Source organism: Macaca nemestrina, chromosome 13 (genome assembly GCF_043159975.1).
Source record: "Macaca nemestrina isolate mMacNem1 chromosome 13, mMacNem.hap1, whole genome shotgun sequence".
Lineage (NCBI taxonomy): Eukaryota > Metazoa > Chordata > Mammalia > Primates > Cercopithecidae > Macaca > Macaca nemestrina.
The window spans coordinates 45,524,088-45,549,110 of NC_092137.1; the positions used below are offsets into that span (position 1 = coordinate 45,524,088).

At 37.0% G+C, this 25,023-nt stretch overlaps 1 protein-coding gene across 1 annotated transcript in view; it reads right to left on the bottom strand.

Annotated features, from left to right (window-relative positions):
• Positions 1-417: 417 nt before the first annotated feature.
• The window catches only part of LOC105464957 (S1 RNA binding domain 1), a 222,901-nt gene continuing 198,295 nt past the window's right edge, over positions 418-25,023 (bottom strand). Inside the window, exons 19-21 of the mRNA XM_011713126.3 lie at positions 24,833-25,012; positions 4,960-5,144; positions 418-1,642 (exon numbers count right to left, since the gene is read on the bottom strand). Coding sequence (XP_011711428.2) covers positions 1,353-1,642; positions 4,960-5,144; positions 24,833-25,012 — 655 coding nt within the window. The 3' untranslated portion in view covers positions 418-1,352. The remainder of the gene's footprint in view (positions 1,643-4,959; positions 5,145-24,832; positions 25,013-25,023) is intronic.

Genomic DNA, 25,023 nt, shown 5'->3' on the forward strand with positions numbered 1-25,023 from the left:
AACCAAACACTCATTCAGTCATACAAATATCTTCATCAGGTAAATCAACAGCAGCAGCAGTAGTCAGAATGAACAGGATACCAGTCCACTGTGGGCTTTATTTTGACCCTGAATGGTCATGCTAATCCTTACAATCTCCAATGAATAAAAACAGAGTAAGAGTCACTTCCTTCATATACTTGTTTTTCTTGTCCCTTCACACCTGATCTACATTTGATCTTTAAAATGGCCATTTCTATCCCCACTTGAAGTTTAATTCTGATTTAAGAAAGGACACACTCTTCTATGCTAAGTCAAAGAAAACCATTCTTCAAATTTCCAAAGGCTTCCCTCTTCTCCAAGGGTTACATAAACCATATCTTCTTTCATCAAGACTGACTTCTAAGTCATTCACTGAATCAACATAGCAAAAACAAGTCACTAGCCACAAACCTTTATTGTTGGGGTCAATATATATATCCTTTTGAGAAATGTTTCGAACCATTCATTTGATGGTTACAAACACATCAAAATCTGTTTTGGTTTGCATGACAAAGGAAAAGAGATTATTGCAAAATGATGAATGAAGTCCAAAAGGCCTGATTAAAAAAAGAATCTATAAAATGGAAGGATTAAACACTGCCCAGCCCTACTGTGTCAACAAAGACTGTACAAGTCAAATCGAGAAGACAATCCCATACCAGTCCAGCAAGGCAGATGTTGGCAAGTAGAAGTTAAGCAATCTGTTATACAAAATGCAAAAGGAGTTAAAGGTAAATTACAAAAAAATAAAAACCAAAATTTTAGCCAGAAAACTATTACTACATAAAGCCATATAAGAATGCGTATTTTTGGCCGGGCACGGTGGCTCAAGCCTGTAATCCCAGCACTTTGGGAGGCCGAGACGGGCGGATCACGAGGTCAGGAGATCGAGACCATCCTGGCTAACAAGGTGAAACCCCATCTCAACTAAAAAATACAAAAAATAACTAGCCGGGCGAGGTGGCGGGCGCCGGTAGTCCCAGCTACTCGGGAGGCTGAGGCAGGAGAATGGCGTAAACCCGGGAGGCGGAGCTTGCAGTGAGCTGAGATCCGGCCACTGCATCCCAGCCTGGGCGACAGAGCGAGACTCCCTCTCAAAAAAAAAAAAAAAGAATGCGTATTTTAGTTGTTTCCTTTAAGGGGAAAGGAAATCAAACTGTTGGTTTTCTATTAATTCAGAAGAAAAAATAAAGGAAAGTGTTTGGAAAATATTTCTGATATTAAGTGAATTATTTCTCATTTGCTACCTAAAGTTTACAAGCAACTGACTTATTCTTGTCAATCTGTAGAAATGAGAAAATAAAATCAGTGTTTGGCCTTCAGTTGGACACTCATAACACCCGAATGAGGTCCAGAGTAATCCTAGATCGGGGGATGTCAATGTTGAGTACTTGGACTTCCACCCTTTCTCCAGGGCCCAGTCCAAGGCTCCTTCTCTTCTTTGTTTTTGAAAGTTTTGCTTCTGTCACATTTCGTATAGGAATCAGCCCAGATTTCCCTACTCCTATATCCACAAAAATTCCAAAGAGAGTGGCATTCTCCACTTTGCCTGTAAGAACTGTCCCAACCTGCAGATCTTCCAGGCATACTATGCTTCTCTTGAAATCAGGTTTATCAAAATCTGTAAGGAAAGAGAAAAAAAGTAAGTGGAAAAGGCATTGTACTTCCTAAATACAACTTTGTGAATAAGCACTTAATACATATTGATTATGTGCCCAGACCAATATTAAAGATTAAGGGGGGACATACAAGGAGCTGAAGACCGAGGCTTGCCTTCAGAGAACATGCATATCGGTTGGAGATAGCATTCATGCAGTAGAAACAATTCAAGAAAATTTACTTTCTTCTACAATGCTACACACTAGCATTATACGTGAGGATTGAGAAGAGAGTCTTATTTTCCTCTCTCTGAAGAGGTGGTGAGAATATATATATTTGCTTAATAAATATACAAAGCTAAACTACAAACACTGAGAAAGTAAGATGTTTGGAAAACAAGAGACTGGAAGCTTTTTTTGTTTTTCTCCCAGTGCCTGGATTATTAAATTGTTTAAAGGTGGTAGAAAGTACATCAACTTTTGGTCAAATGTGGATGAAATTCAAATGTTCTTTCTTCCTCACTTCTTCCCACAAATTTGGAACTCAGAAAATCCATTCCCACCCATTTCAAATATATTTATCCAATCAACATTTATGGATTCTTGATTATCTATGACTCAGAATCCCAGACCAGGTAGTACCTAATATTATTTCTCTTTCAATTAAATTCATCAAACATTTATTAACTCTATTATCTCCTGGCCAGGCACTCTGCTGGGTGCTACAGAAACAATGATGAAGATACAGATTTCTGTTTCCAAGTTCTTTATAGCCCTTTTTTCTTGCTTACCCCAGCATACATTTCTTTGTTCATTATTGTCCAAAAGATAGGCATAAAGTATGCCAAGGAATCATTATGGTTCTAGTTAAAAACAATGGTTTTTATGAGGGAGACAGTTAGAACTAACAGTTTAAACGGGGCTGTGGATTATCTGTGGATTCCATTTATCCATGCTCCTCTTGAAGGCCCCCTTTCCTAGGATTACTGAGTGTTGACTCTAATAACAAAGAACACATTCTATGCTTGGATCTCCTTTTACTAAGGCCTCATTTTCCCCTCCACCCATTCCATTTCCTTTTCCTCCGCAGCTGTTGGCTTTATCCTGATGACTTGTTAAAGCTATCCTTTACAGTTGTATTAACAACTGGCTACCCCTTTCTTCCCTTCCCCCAGTCCAACCATACTGATACCAAGATGTTTTAAAAATTAAGCTTTTTCCTATAAAACAAGATAAAAATCTTCTTTAAACTCCAAATTTCACCGTTGCCATGAAAAAGAGTAGGCTAAAATTGGGATTGATTCTGTGGAATTTGACCTGATGCTAAAGCAGTGAATTCCAAAAGCAAGAAACCTACTGTAATGTAATATTACACTAGGCTAAGGCTGTGTCACAGCAAAGTGGAACTAAGTCACTGATCGGGGCAGAGAGGCAGGATGGTCTCCGAGACCCCATAGGCATTGTTTTTATGCTTGGAAATTCTTTGTCTCTCTATTTTTTGCAGAGGTCCAGCTGCTGCGGATTCCCTAAGGGTTCCTGATCAGCTGCTTAGTTTAATCTTGCATGGAAAATCAGAGTCAGGAACTACTTAACATATTCCTGAAGACAGTCTGGGACACTGAAAAATCAGAAAACCCTCCGTTTACCACGCAAACTTTTAACACTTTCATAGCCAAGCATTTTCAGCCCCTGTGTCTGGACAGCTTCTGATGAACCCAATTAGGGAAATTAACTAGTCACCATAGTGTTAATACACATGAAATTAATTACACCATTGATAAAACAAAAGACAGAATTATTATGAGGAAAGAATGAGGCATTAAGAAATACTTTTGAGAAAATGGAGGAAAGAGATGTAACATAAAACATCATCCATGGAAATGACCAAAATGCCCCCACAAAAGTATGGTTTCTATGCCTTCCCCACCTTGGGGATGTGTTTAGTAGTAAGATGAAAGTTCTCAGACATTTTGAAAATTGTGACTTACATTAGAGCAAATGTCAGTTCCAAAGTTTGCTTAAAGAGACCTATTTAAAACTTCACTTGCCACACTGATAAACACTGCAGTAACTGGAAAGCTCAGCCCAGAGCCCAGATGCATCTGTCTTTCTGTTCAACAACTTGGTAGTTTAATTGGACCATATAATTTGAGTGCTGATCTTTGCTCTGAGTCTACAATGCAACTGGGATAATGGAACAATCGACACTAAGAAAAATGAAGATGGATGTGAAAAATCCAGTACAGGATACCTGCAGTTACAGCATTTTTTGCCAACCCGCTAATGCAAAGGATGTAGCCATACCACTCCAAATCCAGTATTTTTGAGAACCATTGCTCCACCCAGCACTCCAGCTAAAAACCAGCCAAGAAATTCCCATAAAAGGATACCGGGCCTCCAAATGGAGATGGATTTGTCTGCTGAAACATCCACACTGGGTGGAGGACCACTAGGAGGCTTCTACTCTCACATTTTTGGCATAGTTCTTACTGGGTGTTATTTTATTTTTCTTTAACTTAAAAAAAAAAAAAAAGAAAAGAAAACCCTACAGAAGGAGGAATAGCACAATGAACTTGCTGGATATATTTCAAAATTCCTTTAAACCCTTTCAAAGAAGTATGTCTAACCATCTCAACACAGCCTAAACCAGAATAAAAAGACAATGGTCTAAACATGGTATCATCAAAACTGGTTATAAGACCAATGAGCGGATTCATTTAAATCTCAGGGGTTCCTATTCAAACTTCCTCGGGAAGTACGTCATTTGATACTGTAATTCTTTTTTACTGGGTCACTGCTCTCAACAACTATGGTTGTTATACATCCCTCACCATCTACCTGTGCTGAAAGCTGAGAGCACTTTTAATTAGAAGGAAAATCAACAGATAGATATTATCTTATTTGTTCAGTGTGTTCATTGACACGGAATCCAAGAACTTGGAAAGCTATAATTAAGGAAGAAGATTCACCTTTTAGCTTGTGAAGGGACTGCTTTATCTTGCACTTCTGGCTCCCAGGAGATAAAAACAGCTTACAAAAGGACCATAAAAAAATGTGTGCCTCCATGCATACAGCGGTACACGCATGATGCATTTAGTTTAGTAAATGGGAAATACACAGTGAACAAAGAGTCCAGGGAGACCACCTGGCTTCTAGCTTTGGCTCTGGATATTAACTATAATGACTCTGAAGGAAGATCACTATGCTTTAATTTTCTCATGTATAAAATGGGAGAATAATATCCATTCTGCTTACGGCATACGATTGCTGTGAGAATCAAAGGAGATAATGGGAGCTCTGCATATGCAAGGTGCTATATAATTTAAGTTCAATTGTTTACCTGTTCGAAAGTCAAAGCTTTCAGGCTGGCTGAGACCATCTATGATGACCTGTAAAGTGTGTACTGTTGTTTGCAATCTTTCTGCAATTTTCTCCATTCCTTCCTTTTCAAGGAATGAATTTATTTTTTGTTGCATTTCAGGCTTTCCAATCTCATACAGTGTCCCTCCAATGGATGACAAAAATCTGCAGTGGAAAAAATAAAAAGCCCAACACTTAACAATATTACTTCTTTTGCAGTCTCCTTATACAGATCACCCTAAAATTCATTCATCTTAGACCCATAGGTCAATCCATCAGTCTTTATTGAGAATCTATTCTGTGTCCTATGCTGTAAACTGTCTTGAAAAAGAAAAGGCCAAGGGAGAAAGTGGATTAAAGTGCTATTTATCAAATGAAGCACCTGCTCAGAGTCAGCACCAAAAACCTTTTTTTTTTTTTCCGAGATGGAGTCTTGCACTGTCACCTAAACTGGAGTGCAGGGGTGCGATCTCAGCTCACTGCAAGGTCCGCCTCCCAGGTTCACGCCATTCTCCTGCCTCAGCCTCCTGAGTAGCTGGGACTACAGGTGCCCACCACCACGCCCAGCTAATTTTTTGTATTTTTAGTAGAGATGGGGTTTCACCGTGTTGGCCAGGGTGGTCTCAATCTCCTGACCTCATGATCTGCCCGCCTTGGACTCCCAAAGTGCTGGGATTACAGGTGTAAGCCACTGCGCCCAGCCAAAAATATTTTACAGTATAATTAGTTCATTATAAGTTTAGTGTCACATATGTTTTTAAAATGAGGCTATCTATATTTATCTCTTCCCTACAATTTCAGTTAGGAAAACATTTTAATTTAAATTAGCTAATAGGCAAACAATGAAATGATACCAAACTCTAACAAAATATGCATTAAATATTGCCAGTTTTTGAAAAATGAATTACTCTATTCATGTGTCATATCACTGCTTTTTACTTCTGTATACCCTTAATGGCAGCATTACCTGTGCGGCATACCATCAGCTGCCTTTTATAATTTTCTTTTGCTATGTTTACCATTACCTTTGATTGCAAAGCTACTTCTCAATTGCTTTCCTTTATAATTCAGTAAGAAGAAAAAATAATTAAAGGGTTAAGATGCATTTCCCTTTAATTTCGTGTGAATACTGGGCTGTAGCTTATTTTCTTGACATTCCCTGGCTGGGTATTTTTCTACACCATTAAGTTCCATTTCCTATGATTAATGGCACTTTAAAAATGTCAACACAGTAATCAGGCAGATAGTGATACTAATGCCCACAAATCCTTTCCTCTAGGGATACCTCTGGAATACAAAAAGAGAAAAAGGGAATTGTTGCAGGTTTGTCTATAATCAGAATTGGGATATATCCCATTTGGCAGGTTGCTGCACTATCAAAAAAAGAATGCTTGTGATTTTAAGTCTTTTTTGCATTGTTGTGTTCAACCAGAAAGGTCTCTTCACAGTGATACTCTGATAGTAATGATCTGGCATCTAGTGGAGAAAGTTCTCCCATCTCTCATTTAAGTAGGGTATCTCTTTGGATTCAAATGTGCAACACTCCGACATTATTACAGCCATACATATAGCCAAAAATAGACACACTTTATGGCATCCGACTAATTCTCTTGAGAATATATTTTGGTTAATGGTTTAATAAAAGATCAAAACGTTGGTGTTTGGTCTCCCTCTTTGAAAATGAGCTTTCATCCACACTGGTGGCCAGTGAGATAACACCGCAAGTCTGTGTGTCCGTGGCTTCCCCAGCACGGTGGAAAGGCAGCCGGTATCTCTTAGTGCTGATGGACGAACAGTAGCATACAAGGGTCCTGGTGACTGGGAACAGCTGCTGGAACTCTGACTGATGGGACAGATGACACATGACAACCTCTGCCCAAAGCAAACTTCCTTATACAACTTTCTAAATAATGCGTGCCCTGCTCTGAGCAGGCTTCCCTGGTATTCACCTTCTTGGCTTTATTGGTCTGCAACTGGCTACTTAGCGGAGAATCTTTCAAATCATCAAGATTTTGGCTTCTAACCATCTGTTAAAAATGACAAAAAGTATATTCACGCACTGTTAAGTCTAGAACCTTGAATAGCATTTTATAATAAAAGTAACTAAATGGCAGAAACTTCCCAAAGCACTGTATGAGTCTATCTTAAGGTTGCCTGCACGTGTGTGTGTGTGTGTGTGTGTGTGTGTGTGTGTGTGACAGAGACAGAGGGAGACAGGAACTAACTGCTACCAAAGTCACTTCCAAATAAAGAATTCTGCCAAAGCGGTTGCAGATGTAACAAGAACATTGGTCTGTTGAATCTGGGTGCATATTTCATATATCATTTTCATTCTCACACACATAAGCCTGAGGGCATTGGTAACTGAAATCAATAAAAAAGCACCAACTTGTGCTCGTAGCTAACGCTTCATATTGATCAACCCTATTTTTAAACGACTACAAAGTCAAGTGCTCCTTTATTTTGAAAACTTTCTTAAAGTTAACAAGGTCACGCACACACACACAAAGAGCCAACGAGAGAGAGAGAGGAACTATAAAATGAACTGGGAATAGCATTTAGACTGACCTCTACCTTAATTAATTTTAAATATAGTCAACTGTATATGATAGAAGCAATGTTTTATGCTTAGTAGCCACTCAATAAACATGCTCCTTAAATATCCTAAGAAAAATTTATTCTACGTATTCTAAATTTCACTTCAGAATTAAGTGTGATAAGTAATATCCAATACAAAGTTTCACTTTAGAATTGAGTGTGGCAAGTAATACTCAATACAAAGTACTTTCTAGCTCAGAAGTACCAAATAAAAACACACTGCTTTATGAAGCTTGGCATATAGAAGTGAACATGTAGTGATAAATATCTGTCAGACATTATTCTAAATAGATTTTTCTCATTTAATCATGACAATGATTCTAAAAGGTAAGTATTACATCATACAGAAAAAAAAATGAGGTTCAGGGAGTTTAACTTGCCCAAGGCCATGAAGTTATTCTAACTGGAGTTTTATGCCACATACAATATATATGTCTGTGTATAACAAGATATGTAAAATTTAAAGTGCTATATTTGGTTAAGATAGAAAATAATACTTTTGGTAATATTTTATAATTTACTGGCAGACTACTTTTAACATTAAAAACACTGAGTAAACCTGCAAAGAAATTATATACATGCTTTTAAACAGAATTCTCTCAAAAGTCAATGAATTATTAAAGTTATATTCTCATTTTCTCCACTGTTTTTGGAAGGCTTTTTCAGGTTGGTAAGGACTGCTGTTTTTATTTAATACGTAATTTCATCCATCTTAGTTAAAGTAAGAAAGTAGCATAAATGCAACAAATAAGCACATCATGTTCTTTAAGCACACATCTGCACAAAGTTAAAATACAGATCTTGCAGCAGCATAAATGCTTATTTTTCAAACAGAATGCTATATAACCTAAAATGGCTAATATTTTCAACAGAAACTTCTAAGTACAGGGCTTTTCCCCTCAAAGAATAAGAAAAGTCTTGTAAGGCTTTTCCAAAGAATAAAAAATTCTCAAGATTCATGACTTCAGACATGGCCATTCAGTTTTATGTAATCATTTCCAGCATGGAGATTTAGGAGCTGAGGACTTGGTTCATTACATTAAAGCAACATGATACCCCACAGAGCATAGAAGAACCATGGTGATGCAACACAATCACTTTAAAAACAACTTAATATTAGCATGTGCTTTGTGGGCAAAACACATATGATTTACAACTCAACCAAGAACCATGCTATAACAGCAAAGTACATCTAGTAGTTTACTCATTCTCAACACTTTCAAGAGACTTTCCTACTTGCTTATTTTTACAAAACCATTAGCTTTACTCAGTTTTAATGTAGTAACGCAACAAGCAAAAAATTAAATGCAAGAACACATTTTAGAAATGAATAGGTACAGGTAGAGAGAACAGGTCCTAATTTGTAATACAGGTTAAATATTCAATAATTTAAAAAGAAAGCTTATACTCTAAGAAAATCTGGCCTTCTAAAAAACTATGTAAACTGTGGGGCATAAAGTTTAGTAGTAATTTGTTACTCTAAAAATCTGTTACTGTTTCTATATTTTCTCTATATATAACATATATGTGTTACTCTACGTATACATTTCTTTAACATTTATTACTCTCTATTTTCAAATTTACTGCTCTTAATATTAAAAATGGAATATAAATTTAAGTGTGGCAAATGAGGAAAACCTGCTGCTCCTTTATGCTCTCTACAGAGGAGCTGAATTGACACTGCTGAGTATATCACACTACCTATTTAGCTTAGCTTACAGAAGGAGCGCTGGCTCCACCACAGCTGCTGTTCTAGCAGTCAAATCAAAGGGACAGCAATGTGAATTACATTTTAATCATCATCGAGGAATCTTTTCAAATTTTTTTTAAAGACAGGGTCTTGCTCTTTCACCCAGGGGCTGTAGCAGTGGTGCAATCACAGCTCACTGCAGCCTTGGCCTTCCAGGCTCAAGCGATCCTCCTCCCCTGGCCTCCCAAGTAGCTGGAACCACAAGCCCAGCTAATTTTTAGTTTTTAAAAATGTTTTGTAGAGGTGAGGTCTCAATATGTTGCCCAGGCTGGTTTCAAACTTCTGGGCTCAAGAGATCCACCCACCTGGGGCTCCCAAAGTGCTGGGATAACAGGTGTAAGCCACTGTACCTGGCATTTTCAAATGTCTAACCTCCTTGTTAAACCAAGATACTGAAATAGGCCAGAATCCTTAAAAATCTATGCTGGTGCAAAATATACAAGTAATTATAAATTCAAGTATCATTCATTTATAGAGGCCCACAGAACTACCTATTGTACTACAGAAGCTAACAGATATCTACTGAAAATAATATTTAAATGGCATTTCTAAGCATAATAATCAACCACCAAAAGGGCAAATAATTATCCAGTAGAACTTAAGCTGAGACTGGTCTTTTTTTTTTTTTTTTTTTAAACAGTAAATTAACATACTAAGATAAACATTTTAAAAATGTAACCCTTTCAGAAAGAGTCATCAAGTTGTCCTGAAAGCTCTTCCAGACTCTGATGAGAGAATATAGTTTTAAAATGCATGCAGCTATCTGGGCAGGGGTGGGGGCATTTTAAATGTTATTGCTTGGTACCATTTGGAGCACCTCCTGCATATATGAGTAGCAGAAAAAAAAAAAGAAATGAAAAGAGAAAGATTTCCTGTCACAGATGAAGGAATGTAGTTTGCCTTCCAAAGGACTCCGTTTATAAGCATCAGACTGTTACCTGCTTCTAACTTCTGAAGAATTTACTAAACGTTTCCTGCTTTTTCAAAGATCTGTTATACATGTACAGAAACTGGATACTCATTGCATGTTGCATTCATTGTATGTAGGAGAACACATCCTTAGAAAGCTGTTTTATTTTAAAATTTCTATTACTTAGCAATTTAGCATTACTGAACTAGAGTAAAAAAATTTTTTAAAGTGCCATTTAAAAAGTCCTGAGATAGAAATCTTCTAAAAGATTTAGGATGATCATCTTTTCAGAAATAGTTGAACAGTGCTCATATAGTTACCTCAAAAGTATCTAAGATCAGTGAAATAATAACCAACGCCATACATAACCACAGTGATTATGTAGCTTTTCCTATTTCAGAACCACTCACTTTATACTGTGTAATTATCACATAATTTAAACAAATGTACATATACATCTAAATAAGTATAAGTTGATAAAAACAGGAAAGGTGTCATGTACTGAAATGTTGCTATTATTGCTCCAAAGACATCTAAACTGTTGTAGGATTTGTCTTAGAAATAAATTTACAAGTGACACTAAAAAACCAGTCTTCTCACATTTTGAAAAATAACAAACCATTACCCTCCCAAAAGAGAACCAGGAAAAAAAAAAAAATCAACAACCCAGTATTATGCAGCCTGATCACCCTCTTTCCTGTGAGTCTGGTTGTTTTCACACACCCTGCCATTCCCCTGCCCAAATGACAAAGATTTGCTAAAATCAAGGCTCTTCAAAGGAATGTGACAAAATGCTGAAACCAACTAAAAATAATTTAGAAAACCATACTCAGCTTTATTCAATAAACATTTATTTACTGTGGAGGAAGGCTCTATGAAAGATAACAGAGCCTTTGCTTTGAATGAGCTTACAATCTAATTTCAAGTAATGACAGTATAAAATAGTCTTCTGCTTATATCTGCTGTTTTACAGGCAGGACTTTCTGTGCAGATAAACAGATACTTTGAAAGTGCCCAGTACAGATTCATTTATTTCTCTCAAATATTTATTGTGAATGTAGATTTGCTGATAAGAAAACAAAATCTCAGAGAGATTAAGAGACTTGCCCACACCTGACACCATAAGGTAGTGGCAGTGAAGGAAAAAGTTATAACAGATTACATCTTCACTAGCATGCCTACCCTTTTACTTTGGAAGATTTTCACGCAGACAGAAGATTTAGATCTCTGATAAACCTTGGCACCCAGGACCACTGCCTGGGAGCAATTTCTTACTATTTTTTAAACCAAATTCAAAAGGAAAAAGCTTTGGCTCTTTTTGAATTTCTGAATAAGAGTTGGACAAAATTAAGTTAGTGGTTTCAAAGGCTACAGACTCTCTACAGCTCAAAAACACTGTGTTTAGAATTAATATAATTTAATTTACTGCCTGTAAAGTCATAATGTGGATTAGTGCCTGTGAATGTTTGAAAGAAGAGGGCAAATTTAAAAAGCAGTATTTAAAAACATACAGGCTCACGGTGGAAAAGCTGAAATTAAACAGACCTTGTACCACTGGGGAAGAAAGCCTATGTATCAGAGGTAGAGGACTCTTCCTTAGGACATAGCTTTTTTACTATAAATGCCATCCTGTCAAGGAATCCTCCTATCAAAAAATTTGAAAACGCTTAACATCTGCCATTTCAATAAATCCCTAGTTGTCCTCTGAATGGGCAAAAACATTGTTATTCCATTTAAAGAGTATAAACTGAGGTCAAAGAAACTCGCTTATGGTGACACTGAGAATCAGAAGACAGGCTAAGATTAAAATCCCTAGCTAGGCTGGGGGCAGGAAGGGCAGGAGGGAGATAATGGGAAACTAAATCAATAACCTACTGAGTTTCAGGCTCCAGACTGAGTGGTCTAAACTTGATGAAAAGAAAAAAAGGAGGACAGACAAATACTTTGAAGATGGAAGAGGCTGAAGCAAGCACAACTTTATGACTGGCCGGCAACTCCCTCACACTCCTCCTTCACTGGGTACTAATAGGTTGCTCCATAAACTTAGGAGAGAAATCAGCATTTTCTCCAGTCTCAAAACCCAATATTAATATTCATTAACAATGTTAAATGCCTAAAATTACATCCAGATAACAGGATAAAACAACTTTTTTCCTTGGGGACCAACCATTGTAACTCTCCTCCATTCCCTCCACCTACCTCCATTTCTTTTACTGCTTAGCTTAGCCCCTCCTCAATCACAACAAAAATAACAGCAATAATCATCATATCAACACTAGCTTATTCTGTCTAGGTGCTAAGTATTCTACATATGTTAATTAATATAGCCCCATGAGATATGGTACTATTATTATGCACATTTAACAAACAAGAAAACTGAGGTATAGAGAGGTTAAATAACATTTCCAGTTCAAACAGCCATGATTTGAATCCAGGCAGTCTGACATTTCACTGCCTCCAGACTGAGCTAGCGGAAAATGTAAAGTCTCAGGTTCTTGATCTTCCTAGTTTCCTCTACCAGCTTTGCCAGAAACCTCATGTGTGCTGTGTTTTGGAACAGTGTGTAAGACATTGGATATGACAATCAATCCATAGCCTGATCATCTAATTCTCAAGTGGGTGAAGCTTTTTCATCATTTTTCTCATTTGGAAGGGCACTTTTGAAAATATGATTGTTAGTTCCTGGGAACTACAATAAGATGTTTAGGTTTTAACTACTAACAACAACAACACCACACAAAGCTGGGCTCAGTGGCATACACATGTAGTCCCAGCCACTAGGGAGGATGAGGAGTAGGATCATTAAGCCCAGGAGTTTGAGTACAGCCTGGGCAACATAGAGAGACCGCTGTATCTTTAAAAACAAAATTCACTTTTAGTAATCTGTCCACTTAACATTTTCATATTTTAGGTTTGGCCTCTCTTTTATGATGCTATGTCTTTTTATAAGGCAATCTAATATTGTCTAGGCATAGCTCTATTAGAAATTAATGTAAGATAACTAATTGATACACATCTTATGTTATCATTTATTAAAAGCCAGGAATGAGTCTTTCTGCTTTGCTGCCAATTCTTATAAGGCAAGTCCAAGTCCAGAAAATTTTGGGCTCTTTCAAATTTGCAAATAATCTCTTAGGTCTGTTTACCTAATCATCATTTATTGTACAGCATTGGCAGTTGGATTTCTTTTCAGGCAAGCTTCCCACAAAGGAACATGTTTTTATCATTGCAGGAGTTAGCTGGCGTGCCAATGCAGAACGAAGCTGTGGTGAATTTTAGATGTGGGGAGGTGTGTTAGACATATTCAGTAGGCTAATGACTCACCCGTCAGAAAAATTGCAAATTACAAGTCATGGGCCTTCTGGTGGCTCATAGTCAAAACTCTGAATATCAAATCTGTGAAAAGTCAACTGTTGCTGTTTTTTAAATAAAAACAATGTAAACTTTTTGCATTACAATCACTTATTAGTTAGAAGACTTCTTTGCTGGGGAGTAAGCTCAGGTTGGCGAGAAGGTAATGAAGTCTCTGAAGGCAATTCTCAAGGAACAGTTCAGAGATGCTAAATTCTTGAACAGGAATGGGAAAGAGACAGAGACTGATATGCCCACTCATTAAGGGTCTTTAGTAGTAGAAAATCTTCACTATCTGGCTTGACTTATTTTAGCTCCATGGCAGGGACCTAGGCAGAACATTTAAAGGACCTCCCTCAATCTCAACTACTTTTTAGCTCAGGGCACCAGTTAGGATCCTTTATATTCATTTATCTCATGACGGAATCCTTGTGTATCTATTGGGTTAACCTACTTTTGGTTCTAAAAACCTGACATGAGTTTTTAGTAAATTAAAGAAAAATACTGCTTGGTTTTTGTACAGAAGTTTCTTCCCTCCCCAAATAAATACTTCGCTAGGTTATATGATTATTCCTGTCCCAGACCTGAATTTTACATTCACGGCTGTCTACTCTCTGATACTTTTCAACATTGATTGTAAGGGTCACAAATAAGCACATCAGCAGAAACAAAGGAAATCCTATAGCACAAATATCACGTACAAGTACTGATACAAATCATTTCTTGATATACATTTACCTGGTCCATTCCAATGCAACTGCATGTGATATTCCTTCTACACAGGCTGTTAACCACTTACAGAAACTAGTATTAGAATTCCTCCCTAATGGGAAAAATTGAAATAACAAATACTAGCTAATGCTTTATCAAAATGAGTGCCAAGTGACAGTCTTGACATTAAATTTCCTGATATTTTTCAAGTTAAATCAAGAGCACAACCACTTTCAAGCTTAACTATCTGGAGTGAATCAAATTCTTAATGCAGGAGATTCTCTGGGAGAGTGCCAGGTCTCACTGTGACACATACAAATCAGCATCATCTGCAGCACCAAGCACTACTCCTGGCACCTTATTCAAGAAAAAGAGGAAATCAGATACCTGCCTTAGCTCTCTGGATCAACCCAAATGGTATGACAAAAACAGAGGGGGTAGTAGTGGGGGAAGTAACCCCTAAATAGGCTGTTTCTGGGTCTCATTCTACTAATATAGCAGCAATTTTACTTATGGTTTATGGTACACAACACAACTCACTCAAAAACAGACATGAGAGTTTCTGGATGACGACAGAAAATGGTAAGAAATCCTCTTTCATGGTCTCTAGTCTTGTAGTCTGCAAAATCTAGGAGGGCCTTGGCCCTTCACAATGCTCTGCGAAGGCAAACGGGATTCAGTTCGGGGAGGTCATGAAATTTTTTCAATCCACAAGAGATTCTGGAAGAAGTACTTACACAACATGTAGGACAAGCAATGTTAGGAAAGGATGATCTATGTGTTCTACCAACAGTTTTGTTTATACAACTGCATTGACCACAGCCAGTTTAGATTATAGGAAAAAAAAATACATGAATTAAAGTAAAGCTAAACATTTCATTTTGTTCTACTGAAGTTATCAGTTCCTGAGTCGTTCCCTTCCTCAGTGTTCTTTTATGTAGTCATCTTTCATTATTAATTTCTATCATTTATTTTCTCATTAAACAAACATTGCCATATCAGTATTTGTCAGGTGCTAGGGATAGAGAGGTAAAACAGGCTCTTATGATCCATGCCCTATTGGAGCTTATAGCCTATAATTATAAACTAACCTGAAATTTAATTGTCACTAGCCTAGCAAATCTGATGCCAAATTTTCAGATGCATTATTTATTTTGCAGAGACAAGGACAATTGAAGGAGCTCATGGCTTTACTAAGATATTCTACTATGTTATACTCCTTTTTGACCATCTGAGCATATTATGAGTAAGTGGGGTATGGTGGAGTAACCAAGGGGTACATCAAAAGCAGCTTTTTAATTAAAAAAATTAACATTATTTTTCTTGCTTTTATGCAAGATGTGTTTCAAGATTCCTGATCTCTAAGATCAGTTCAGTGTTCCCCATATTCTTTGTATTCTTATTTTAATATTTACTCTGAATTTTGTTGATGATTTTATGCATCATTTAGAACGTGAGGAGCACTGTGGCAGGGGCTGAAGAATATAAAAATGAATAGAGGTGATTTATACCCTCAAAGAGCCTCCCAAAGTAGGAAGGATATAACTTATACTCACAGATACCATAATAGGGGTAAGAAATTAGTAAATGCCCTTAGTGAAGCATAAAGGTTGTTCAAGGAGAAGGATCTCATTTTCAGCTAAGGATATCTTGTCAAACCAAAGATGATTTCAAGGCTCTGAACTGAGAAACTGAAAGGATGAACTGAAATAATCTGAGATGAAAAAGACTGTAGTTGAAGATTTTGGGGAGAGATGGGTTCAGATTTAGGCATGTTAGGTTTGAGATCTTAAGTAGGCAGATACAGTTTGGAAGAGTGGTTTGGGCTAAGAATATAAATTTTGGAGTCATGTGCTTATGGTAGTCCTTAGAGCCATGAGACCAGATGAGATCACTATGGGAATGATCACTGTTTAGTTCTTTAACTTTTCCCTTTTCCACTCCCCTCCAATACAGTGAGTTTCCACTTCATCCTCCACAGTGTCTCTAGCATTCATATTATTTTTGCCATTTGTAACCAGTTACTAATTTTCATATCCTTCATCCAATCTTTCAGTAAATCCTATTGACTCTACTTTTAAAGTATATCCAGAATCTGAACACTTCTCACCATATCTTCTGCTGTATCATCTGGGTGTCAGTCATCATCTTTCTCTTGGATTACAGCAATTAGTTTAACTGGTCTCCCTGCTTCTACCACTGCCCCTTACAGTGGACTTAAAACAGCAGACAAGGGGATCCTTTTAACATGTAAATCAGATCATATCACTCTTTCAGAACTATAGTCAAGCCCCTATAATAGCCTCCCAATGCCCTTTTGACTCAATCTCCTATTTTTCTCTCCCTTGCTCACTCTGCTCTGGCCACACTGGCTGCCTTGTTATTCTTCGAACATGTCATGCCTGCTCCTACATTTGAACCTTCAAATGTGGCTCCTCTTCCTGGAACTCTCTCAAGATATCTGCACAGCTCTTTCCTCCATCAAGACTTTTCTCAAATGTCACCAAGTCAATGAGGCCTATGATGACTACCCTACTTAAATTTTCAAACCCTTACCCACAATCCTGGCAATCCCTATCCCATTACTCTGCTCTTTCCCTGTTTCCCACAACATTATATCACACTGTATAATTTATTTATTATGCTGGTTGTATACTGTGTCTCTTTGAGAGCAGGGACCTTTGAATGTGTTCCAAGATTGCATAACAGTACTTGGAATATAGCAATCACTCAAAAGACTTTTTTAAATGAATGATTCTGTCAGTTCTAGCCTAAGTTAATGGAAAGAGATTCATGCCATTAACCATTCACTACTGAGCCTTTTTGTTTGTCTTGTCTTTGTGTGGGGCTAGTGAGGAAGATGGAGATGGAAGATAAGAGAAGATGGAGTTGTAAAAGGAGGGACAAAGGGGGGTGGTACAAGTTTCAATTTTAAATACATAGAGTTTCCATTGCTAAGATACTCATGAGAAAATCTCTCACAGACAAATGGAAAGGTTGGGCTAGAGTTTAGAAAGGCCTGGACTAGGGATGTTAAGACACAGGATTTGAATTATATAGTCTAAGACATACAGATGGTCATGTGTATGGGTAGAATCATCCAAGGGAGCAAGTAGAACAAGTAGAAAAGAAGATGAAGATCAAAAGCTTGAAGAATATATACATCTACAGGGCCACAGGAGAAAGAAAAACCACAGACAGTATAAAAGTCATGGTAGAAGGTCGGTAAGTTGATAGTGTCAAATGTGGCAGAATGGGTAAAAGAGTTAAGAATGGAAAGGAGGTGACTGATGATTAGTTGAGAGAATAATTTCGGAAGAGGGGTAAGGATAGAAGCCAATCTGTAAGGGACTGGGAGAAAGCACGCAGAAAGAATTAGAGGCAGATAGTTCTGAGAGGGTCAGCAATGAAAAGAAGGAGCAATGACTTAGAAGGTCTGAGGGAAAGTAAGATAAAAGGTGGCCACAGCTTCCAGCTTTTCATGAGTGAGGAATAGGCAGACCCCAGCAATAATACATCTCTGGCCAAAAATGATGAGAAGAAGTGAAGACATTAAAGATACAAGAGACAGTCATAAAGCTTTATAAAGCTATTATAAAAAATCTTATACATTTGGCTGCCACCCCCCCACCCCTAACATTTAGAGGTGAGGCAATTAAGACACAGAGATCAATACAATGGGCAAGGTCAGGAGTCCTCAGCAACAACCTGGAAGAAGTCAGGGTGGGGAAGGAAAGAGAATCAAGATATGGAGGAGCAGTGTAGGGTTACAAGACCCTGAAACAAGTAAAAGGAATTTAGAATAGAATGGCTTCAAAGAACTATTGAGGGAAAATCTATCTGTAGCAACAGTGTAGAGCAATACTCTAAATCCCATGTTTCCCTTATATCTTCTATAATATGGGTTCTCTTGCCATATTTAATTGACATTCTACCTCCATTCTCCTGCTGAAAACCTTGCTCTGGCTCCAGGATGAACACGCTACTCCTGTTCTGTACCATACTCCTCTCCTAAAATAAGAATATAGCAAACACATGGCTCATATAAAAAACATGATGGAAGGGAATTATTTTTAATGGAATATTTTCAGGAAACAGCATATCTGCAGCAGAACAGCATAAAATTCTACATATTCTAGAGAAGAATCCATTTCCAACATATCCCTTAATAAAATAAATCAGCAAAGTTTCATTTATTGGAGGGGGTAATGTTTTCTTGAGAGAAAAGGCAGTGTCCAATTTCAGCCATGTGATGATCGAGAATAACACTCAAAGACAGCATATTCCAGATACTTTTTTTTTTTTTTCCTTAAGAAGCACATTTAACACAAGCCCTGTTACTTTTCTGTACAGAATAACACATAGAATCTTTCGGGTACAATACCTTTAACTGGAAAGACCATTATGATTTCATTAAAATCTGGCTGCAAGCTAGCTTTTTCATTGTAGCCTAGTTAAGAGCTCAAGCTTTAAAGTGACACAGATCTAGTTCAAATCTTGGTTCTACTAGCTAAGTTAGCTTAGACAATTTACTTACCCTATCTGAGACTGTATACTTGAAGAAGTGGGAATAATAATAGTACCATAGTACCAACCTCATAGGGTTGCTGTGTAAGGTTTAAACATGATGATGCTTCTAACATGCTTGGTAATGAGGAAGTAGTCATTGAAAGTTGTTTGTACTGGACCATTAACTATTCCAAAGCTGGCCTGAGCTATATTTTTCTGTCTCCAATCTTTTAAGTGCCTCTTTCTACAGAATGAAATCCTTAAAAACCTAGCCTAAATGTAACCTTCTGCATAAAACTTTACAAGATTCCCCTATCTGGAAATGAGTTCTTTTTCCTGGGAGCAACCTTTATGCTTCACAAAGGGTACTTTCTAATTGTTCAGCACTACTGTGATATCTGTGAATGTAAGTTTTATCCTCCCCAAGGAGTTATTAGGCTCCTTGAGAGTATAGTCACCTCTATTCATTTTTATATACTTCAGCCCCTACCACAGTGCTGTACATTCTAAGTGATGAATAAAGTCATCACCAACAAAATTCAGAGTAATTATTAAAATAAAGAACACAAAGAATATGGGGAACACTGAACTGATGATCTTAGAGATGTGGGCTCTGAAGACACAACTTGCATAAAAACCAAAAAAAGTTTTACTTCATAACAATTAAACACTCATATTTCAAAAACGTAACATTATAAGCAGATACAAAAGGTGAACAAGTAGAAAAACAATGCCAGTCCATAAAACAAAGGGCTTTAATATACAAAGAACTCATACATAAATAAGGCTTTTTAAAAATTATATAAATAATAAACATAAACAAAAAAGTTGACTTTCTTTAAACCACTAAATAACTCAGGCTATAAAATATCATAATCTCAATTTTCCTAAAAACACATATGAGACAGACGACCATAAACACGAAAGGAAAGACTACCATAAACACGAAAGGTAATCATGTTACATTTTGATGTATTTGTGTGGGTGATATTATGGAAGGGTGACATTAAAGGCATTTAATTTCCAATAGTTTTCTGATACAACTAAAACATGAAATGTACTGCAACAAAAATTCTTTTAATAGAACTGAAATCAAACCAGTGATGACCTAACCACATCTTAAATGGGCTTTTTTTCTTCCCTGGGAAGACACTTCTGTGAGAATATATAGAGAGTATGAACGACCTATGATGGGTGATGTTTAAACTAAGCGTACTTGATAGCCAGAAACTGCTATCGCAGTTCCAAACTGGATGATGGGGATGGCAAGATAAATTGCTAATTTCATCTCTAGGTTTCACACTTGATCTTAGCCAAAAGGCTGAGAAGCGATAATCTCTAGGTTTTAAAGGTCAGGGGTTGGACTGCAACAGAAGAAATTTCCCATTAACTAGTTCACAAATACCTTCCTTCTGAGAGACAAGCACAGACAGAAGGGTGAAGTCACTAGCAGGGCATTTATATTTCACATGCAGAAACTGGACCATATAAAAGTTGGCCAAAAAAAGTCCTGTTTAACAGGAGAAATTCAAGATTTTTCAGGTTTGAACACTGCTGATGGCATTATAAATCAGTGTGTTACTTGGTGATGTATTTCAAGAGCCACAGAAACTTTCAAGCCCTTTAATAGAGTAATTCTACTTCTAGGAATGCATCATAATGAACCACTATTAGCGCTGCTATAGCTAAAATAAGTTACAGTTCAATCACTTGATGAAACATTAAGCTTTTAATGAGAGGGATATATAGAAACAAAAAACAGTGCTTACAATAGAAAGCAAATTGGCAAAAATTGAGAAACTTCTAAACCATATTATAATCAGATTATGGAAACAAACAAAAACATACATTATAAAAGATACTGGCTGGATACAGTGGCTCACGCCTGTAATCCCAGCACTTTGGGAGACCGAGTAGGAGGACTGCCTAAGCGCAGGAGTTCAAGACTAGCCTGGGCAACATGGTGAAGCCCCGTTTCTACTAAAAATACAAAAATTAGCTGGGCATGGTGGCACAGCACATGCCTGTAGTCCCAGCTATTTGGGGCTGAGGTGGGAGGATTGCTTGAGCTCAGGAGGTTGAGGCTGCAATGAGCCAAGATCACACCACTGCACTCTTGCCTGTGTGACAAAGTGAGACCCTGTCCACATTCCCTCCGATCCCCACCCGCCCCTAAAAAAGATAGTGATTTGCACAGAACAAAATAATGTAGTCCCCATGTACAGCTCAGAATTACTGCAAGAAGTCTATGAAACCCTGTGCACATATGCACCTTCTCATCAAACACTAAAAAGACAATTACTATGGAACCACAATTTTTTTACATTAAAAAAAATCAGAACCATGTCCCAAAGTTGAGAACAAGACAAGGATATCTGCTCTCACCATTCCTATTCAACACTGTACTGAAGGTCCCGGCCATTGCAATAGGCAAAAAGAAAGAAAGAAAAAAGAATAAAGTAAAGAAAAATAAGAAGCATGAAGATTAAAATGGAGGAAGTAAGGTTTAATATAGTTACTGATGACATAACTGCTTATATAGGAGAACTTAAGGAATCTACAAATACCTAGTAGAACTAGTAAGTGAATTTAACAAGTCTGCAGGATATAAGATTATACAAAATTCATATTTTTATATACTAGCAACAAACAAGTAGCAAATTTTAAAAACTCCATTTACAATAGTGTTGAAAAACATATAATACATTTAATAAAACACATGCAAAACCTGTACACTGAAAACTAAAAGACATTGCTTAGAGAAATAAGACCTAAATAAATGCTAAGATATAATAAGTTCATGGACCAAAAGATTTGATAAATATTATTAAGACAGCAATAAGACATTTCTTTTGGTCTCTAAAAAAAAGAGGTAAACCACAAACTGGGAAAAAATATTCATGAATCATATATTTGACAAAGTACATTTTTATATATGCAGGATATATTAAAAACCCCCAAAACTCAATAATAAAAGGGCAAACAATTCAATTAGAAAATGGCCAAATAATATGAACAAATATTTCACAAAGAAGATATACAAATGACTAGTAAGCACATTAGAAAGTGTTCAATGTTGCCAGGGAAATGCAAATTAAAACCACGTAGATCTTTCTACACACATTAGAATGGCTAACAACTACCTAACATCATATGACAAAAATGCAAGGCAACCAGAATTCTCATGGTGAAAGTGTAAAACGTGAAATGGTACAACCAGAGGGATTCTAAGAAAACTAAACTTTCATCAGACTTCATGACTTATCAATTCCTCTCCTAGGTATTTTTCTAAGATAAATGAAAACAAAGGTCAAAGGCAACAAAAAAACTGTGCAAGAATATTCACAGCAGTTTTACTCAGAATGGCCAAAGACTGGAAATAAGCAAGGTTCATGTGATATTGGGAAATACATATCTGGCTTTCCTCCCATTTCCCTGCAAAAAGCTCCTAAAACCTTTGGAATCTCCAGAGTGATAGATAAGAGTGTATTTTGTATGACATGACTGGTAGCTGGGGTCCCCTAGATAGCTTCACAATAGGGGACGGTCACCAGAAAAACCAAACAAGTGAGTAGAGGGGTTGTCACTTTCAGCTCCAGACCCTCAACCTCCAGGGAGGGGAGAAGGGATGAAAGTTGAGTTGATCACTAACAGTCAATGATTCAATCGTGCCTATGTAATGAAACCTACTAAAAACCCAAAAGCCTGGGTTCCAATGAGCTTCTAGATAGCTCAACACCTGGAGGTTCCTAGAGGGTAGTATGCCTACGCAGAAGTTCCACATCCTTCCTCCCATATGCCTTTCCTCTCTACCTTTCCCTATACATCTTCTCCATCTGGCTGTTCATCTGTATCCTTTGTAATATCCTTTATAATAAATGGATGAACATTAAGTAGATGTTTCCCTGAGTTCTGTAAACTGGCAAATCAATTGAACTCCAGGGTCGTAGGAATCCTGAAGTTATAGGTCACAAACCAGGCGCCTGAAGTCGGGAGTAATCTTATAGTACTGAACCCTCAACCTGTGGGATCTGACACTATCTCCAGGTAGACAGTGTCAGAAATTAACTGAATTAGAGGACACCCAGGTGATGTCTGCTGGATAATCTGCTGCAGAATTGACTGGTTGGAGGGGAGAAATCCCTACATATTTTGGTGACCAGAGACCACAGAAGTGTTCTACGTTGTACCGAATGTAGAGAGTATAAAAAAACAGTTTGGTATTTCCTGTACCTCTTAGATTAATAGGAAAATAGATTAACAGGAAAATAGATAAGCTGTGGTATATTCACACAATGGAATATAACTAAGCAATAAAAAATAAGCTACTGATACTTGTTACAACACAGATAAATCGCTAAATATGATGCTGAAAGAAGCCTTACACAGATGAGTACAACTGTATGGTAGAGGGAGAAAACTAATCCTTGGTAGAAAAAAATCAAGTAGTTACCTCTGGGAGGCTGCGGCAGTAACTGATTGGAAAAGGTATAATGGAACGTTTTCAAATAGAAATGTTCCTGATCTCAACAGCAGTTTGGTTACACAGATGTAGGTATTTGTCAAAATTCAGCTAATATAAACTTAAAATTTAATTGTATGTAAATGTGACCTCAAAAGAAAAAAATTGTAAAGAATTATCAAATTGTAGTTAATTATTTGAATGTTGACGTATTTAGTGCAAAGTGTACCAATGTCTGCAACCTTCTTCGGAATGCATCAAAAACATAAGATGGGCCAGGTGCAGTGGCGCATGCCTGTAATCCCAGCTCTTTGGGAGGCCAAGGTGGGCGGATCACTCCAGTCCAGGAGTTCAAAACCAGCCTGGACAACATAGCGAAACTCCGTCTCTACTAAAAATATAAAAAATTAGCCAGACCGTGGTGCTGTACACCTGTAACTCCAGCTACTCAGGAGGCTGAGGCGCAAGAATCACTTGAACCCAGGAGGCAGAGGATGCTGTGAGCCAAGATCACACCACTGCACTGGATGACAGAAAGACCTTGTCTCAAAAACAAAACAGAACAAAACAAAACAAAAAAGATGGATGGACAAGTAGATGGATATGTAGAAAAACAAATATAGTAAAATGTTAATGATAAAATCTAGGTGTGGCTATATAGGAATTCACTGTAAAATTTTTGTTTCCAATTTTTCTGTATGGTTAAATTTTTTCATCATAAAACTTTTGGGGGAAATCACGAACCAGCTGGATGTTGACAGAATATTATTTTTTACTTCTTTTTTCTAAGTTTTCTATAATATACTATAGTCTTTTAAAATATTTTTAAAAGAAAGCAAATTAATGACATAATGACATTTACTAAAATAATCAAATACAAGTGATTTTAAAACAAAAATCTCATTTTAGATTCAATAAAAGTCAAAATATTCACTATATTTCTTATACTGTCATATAATTCAGTAAGAATCTTTTAAAAATGTCATTATGTAGCAAGTCACTGTTTTTGAACTAATTAAAAAAATTTAAAACTAATTAAATATGCTATTAAAAAGTTTTTTCTTTTTATGCCTTAAACTTCCCTTATACTCAAAAGCTTCCCCCATGTCATTCTGTTAATGTATACTCACTAAAAGTACATCATTTCTTAGATTTTAATAACCAATAACCAATAAAAATATTACTTAAGAAAGCTGAGTTGGCTGTATACTTTCAAAAGGGTTTTATCTTTAGAAAAGCACAAGTTTTATGCCAGGTTCTAGTCAGTTGTGTCTTGTTAATTTCCAAAACAAACAGAGGGGAGTGCCATGCAATTTCCATTACACACACTTCACCATTAGTATCAGGGTTTATTAGCTTGACAATGCTCCAGGAGTAATGGCTTCATTCCTCACTGAAATAAAATAATGTGCCACATAACTCAACAATGCAGAACTTCTGAAAAATGTTGTCACATTAAACATGGTCATATTTTTCAGTTTCCATTATGCCAAAGCAAAGGCCATTTGCTGTAAAGAACTCACTCTGGATATGGAGAATTTCCACATGGGCCTCAGACTTACCTCATTGCTATGTCATATGATTCTGGATGAATACAAGTTTGGTCCAAAGGATTTGGCTTCAGTAAAACATTCACTGCAGTTTTGCTCTTCTTTTTGCCCTGCTTCTCATTTGTGACCTCAATGTCTGCTGAAGATGTAACAGCAACTCCTCGAATTTGGCCTGAAGATTCAGTTTGCTGACTATGTAAAAC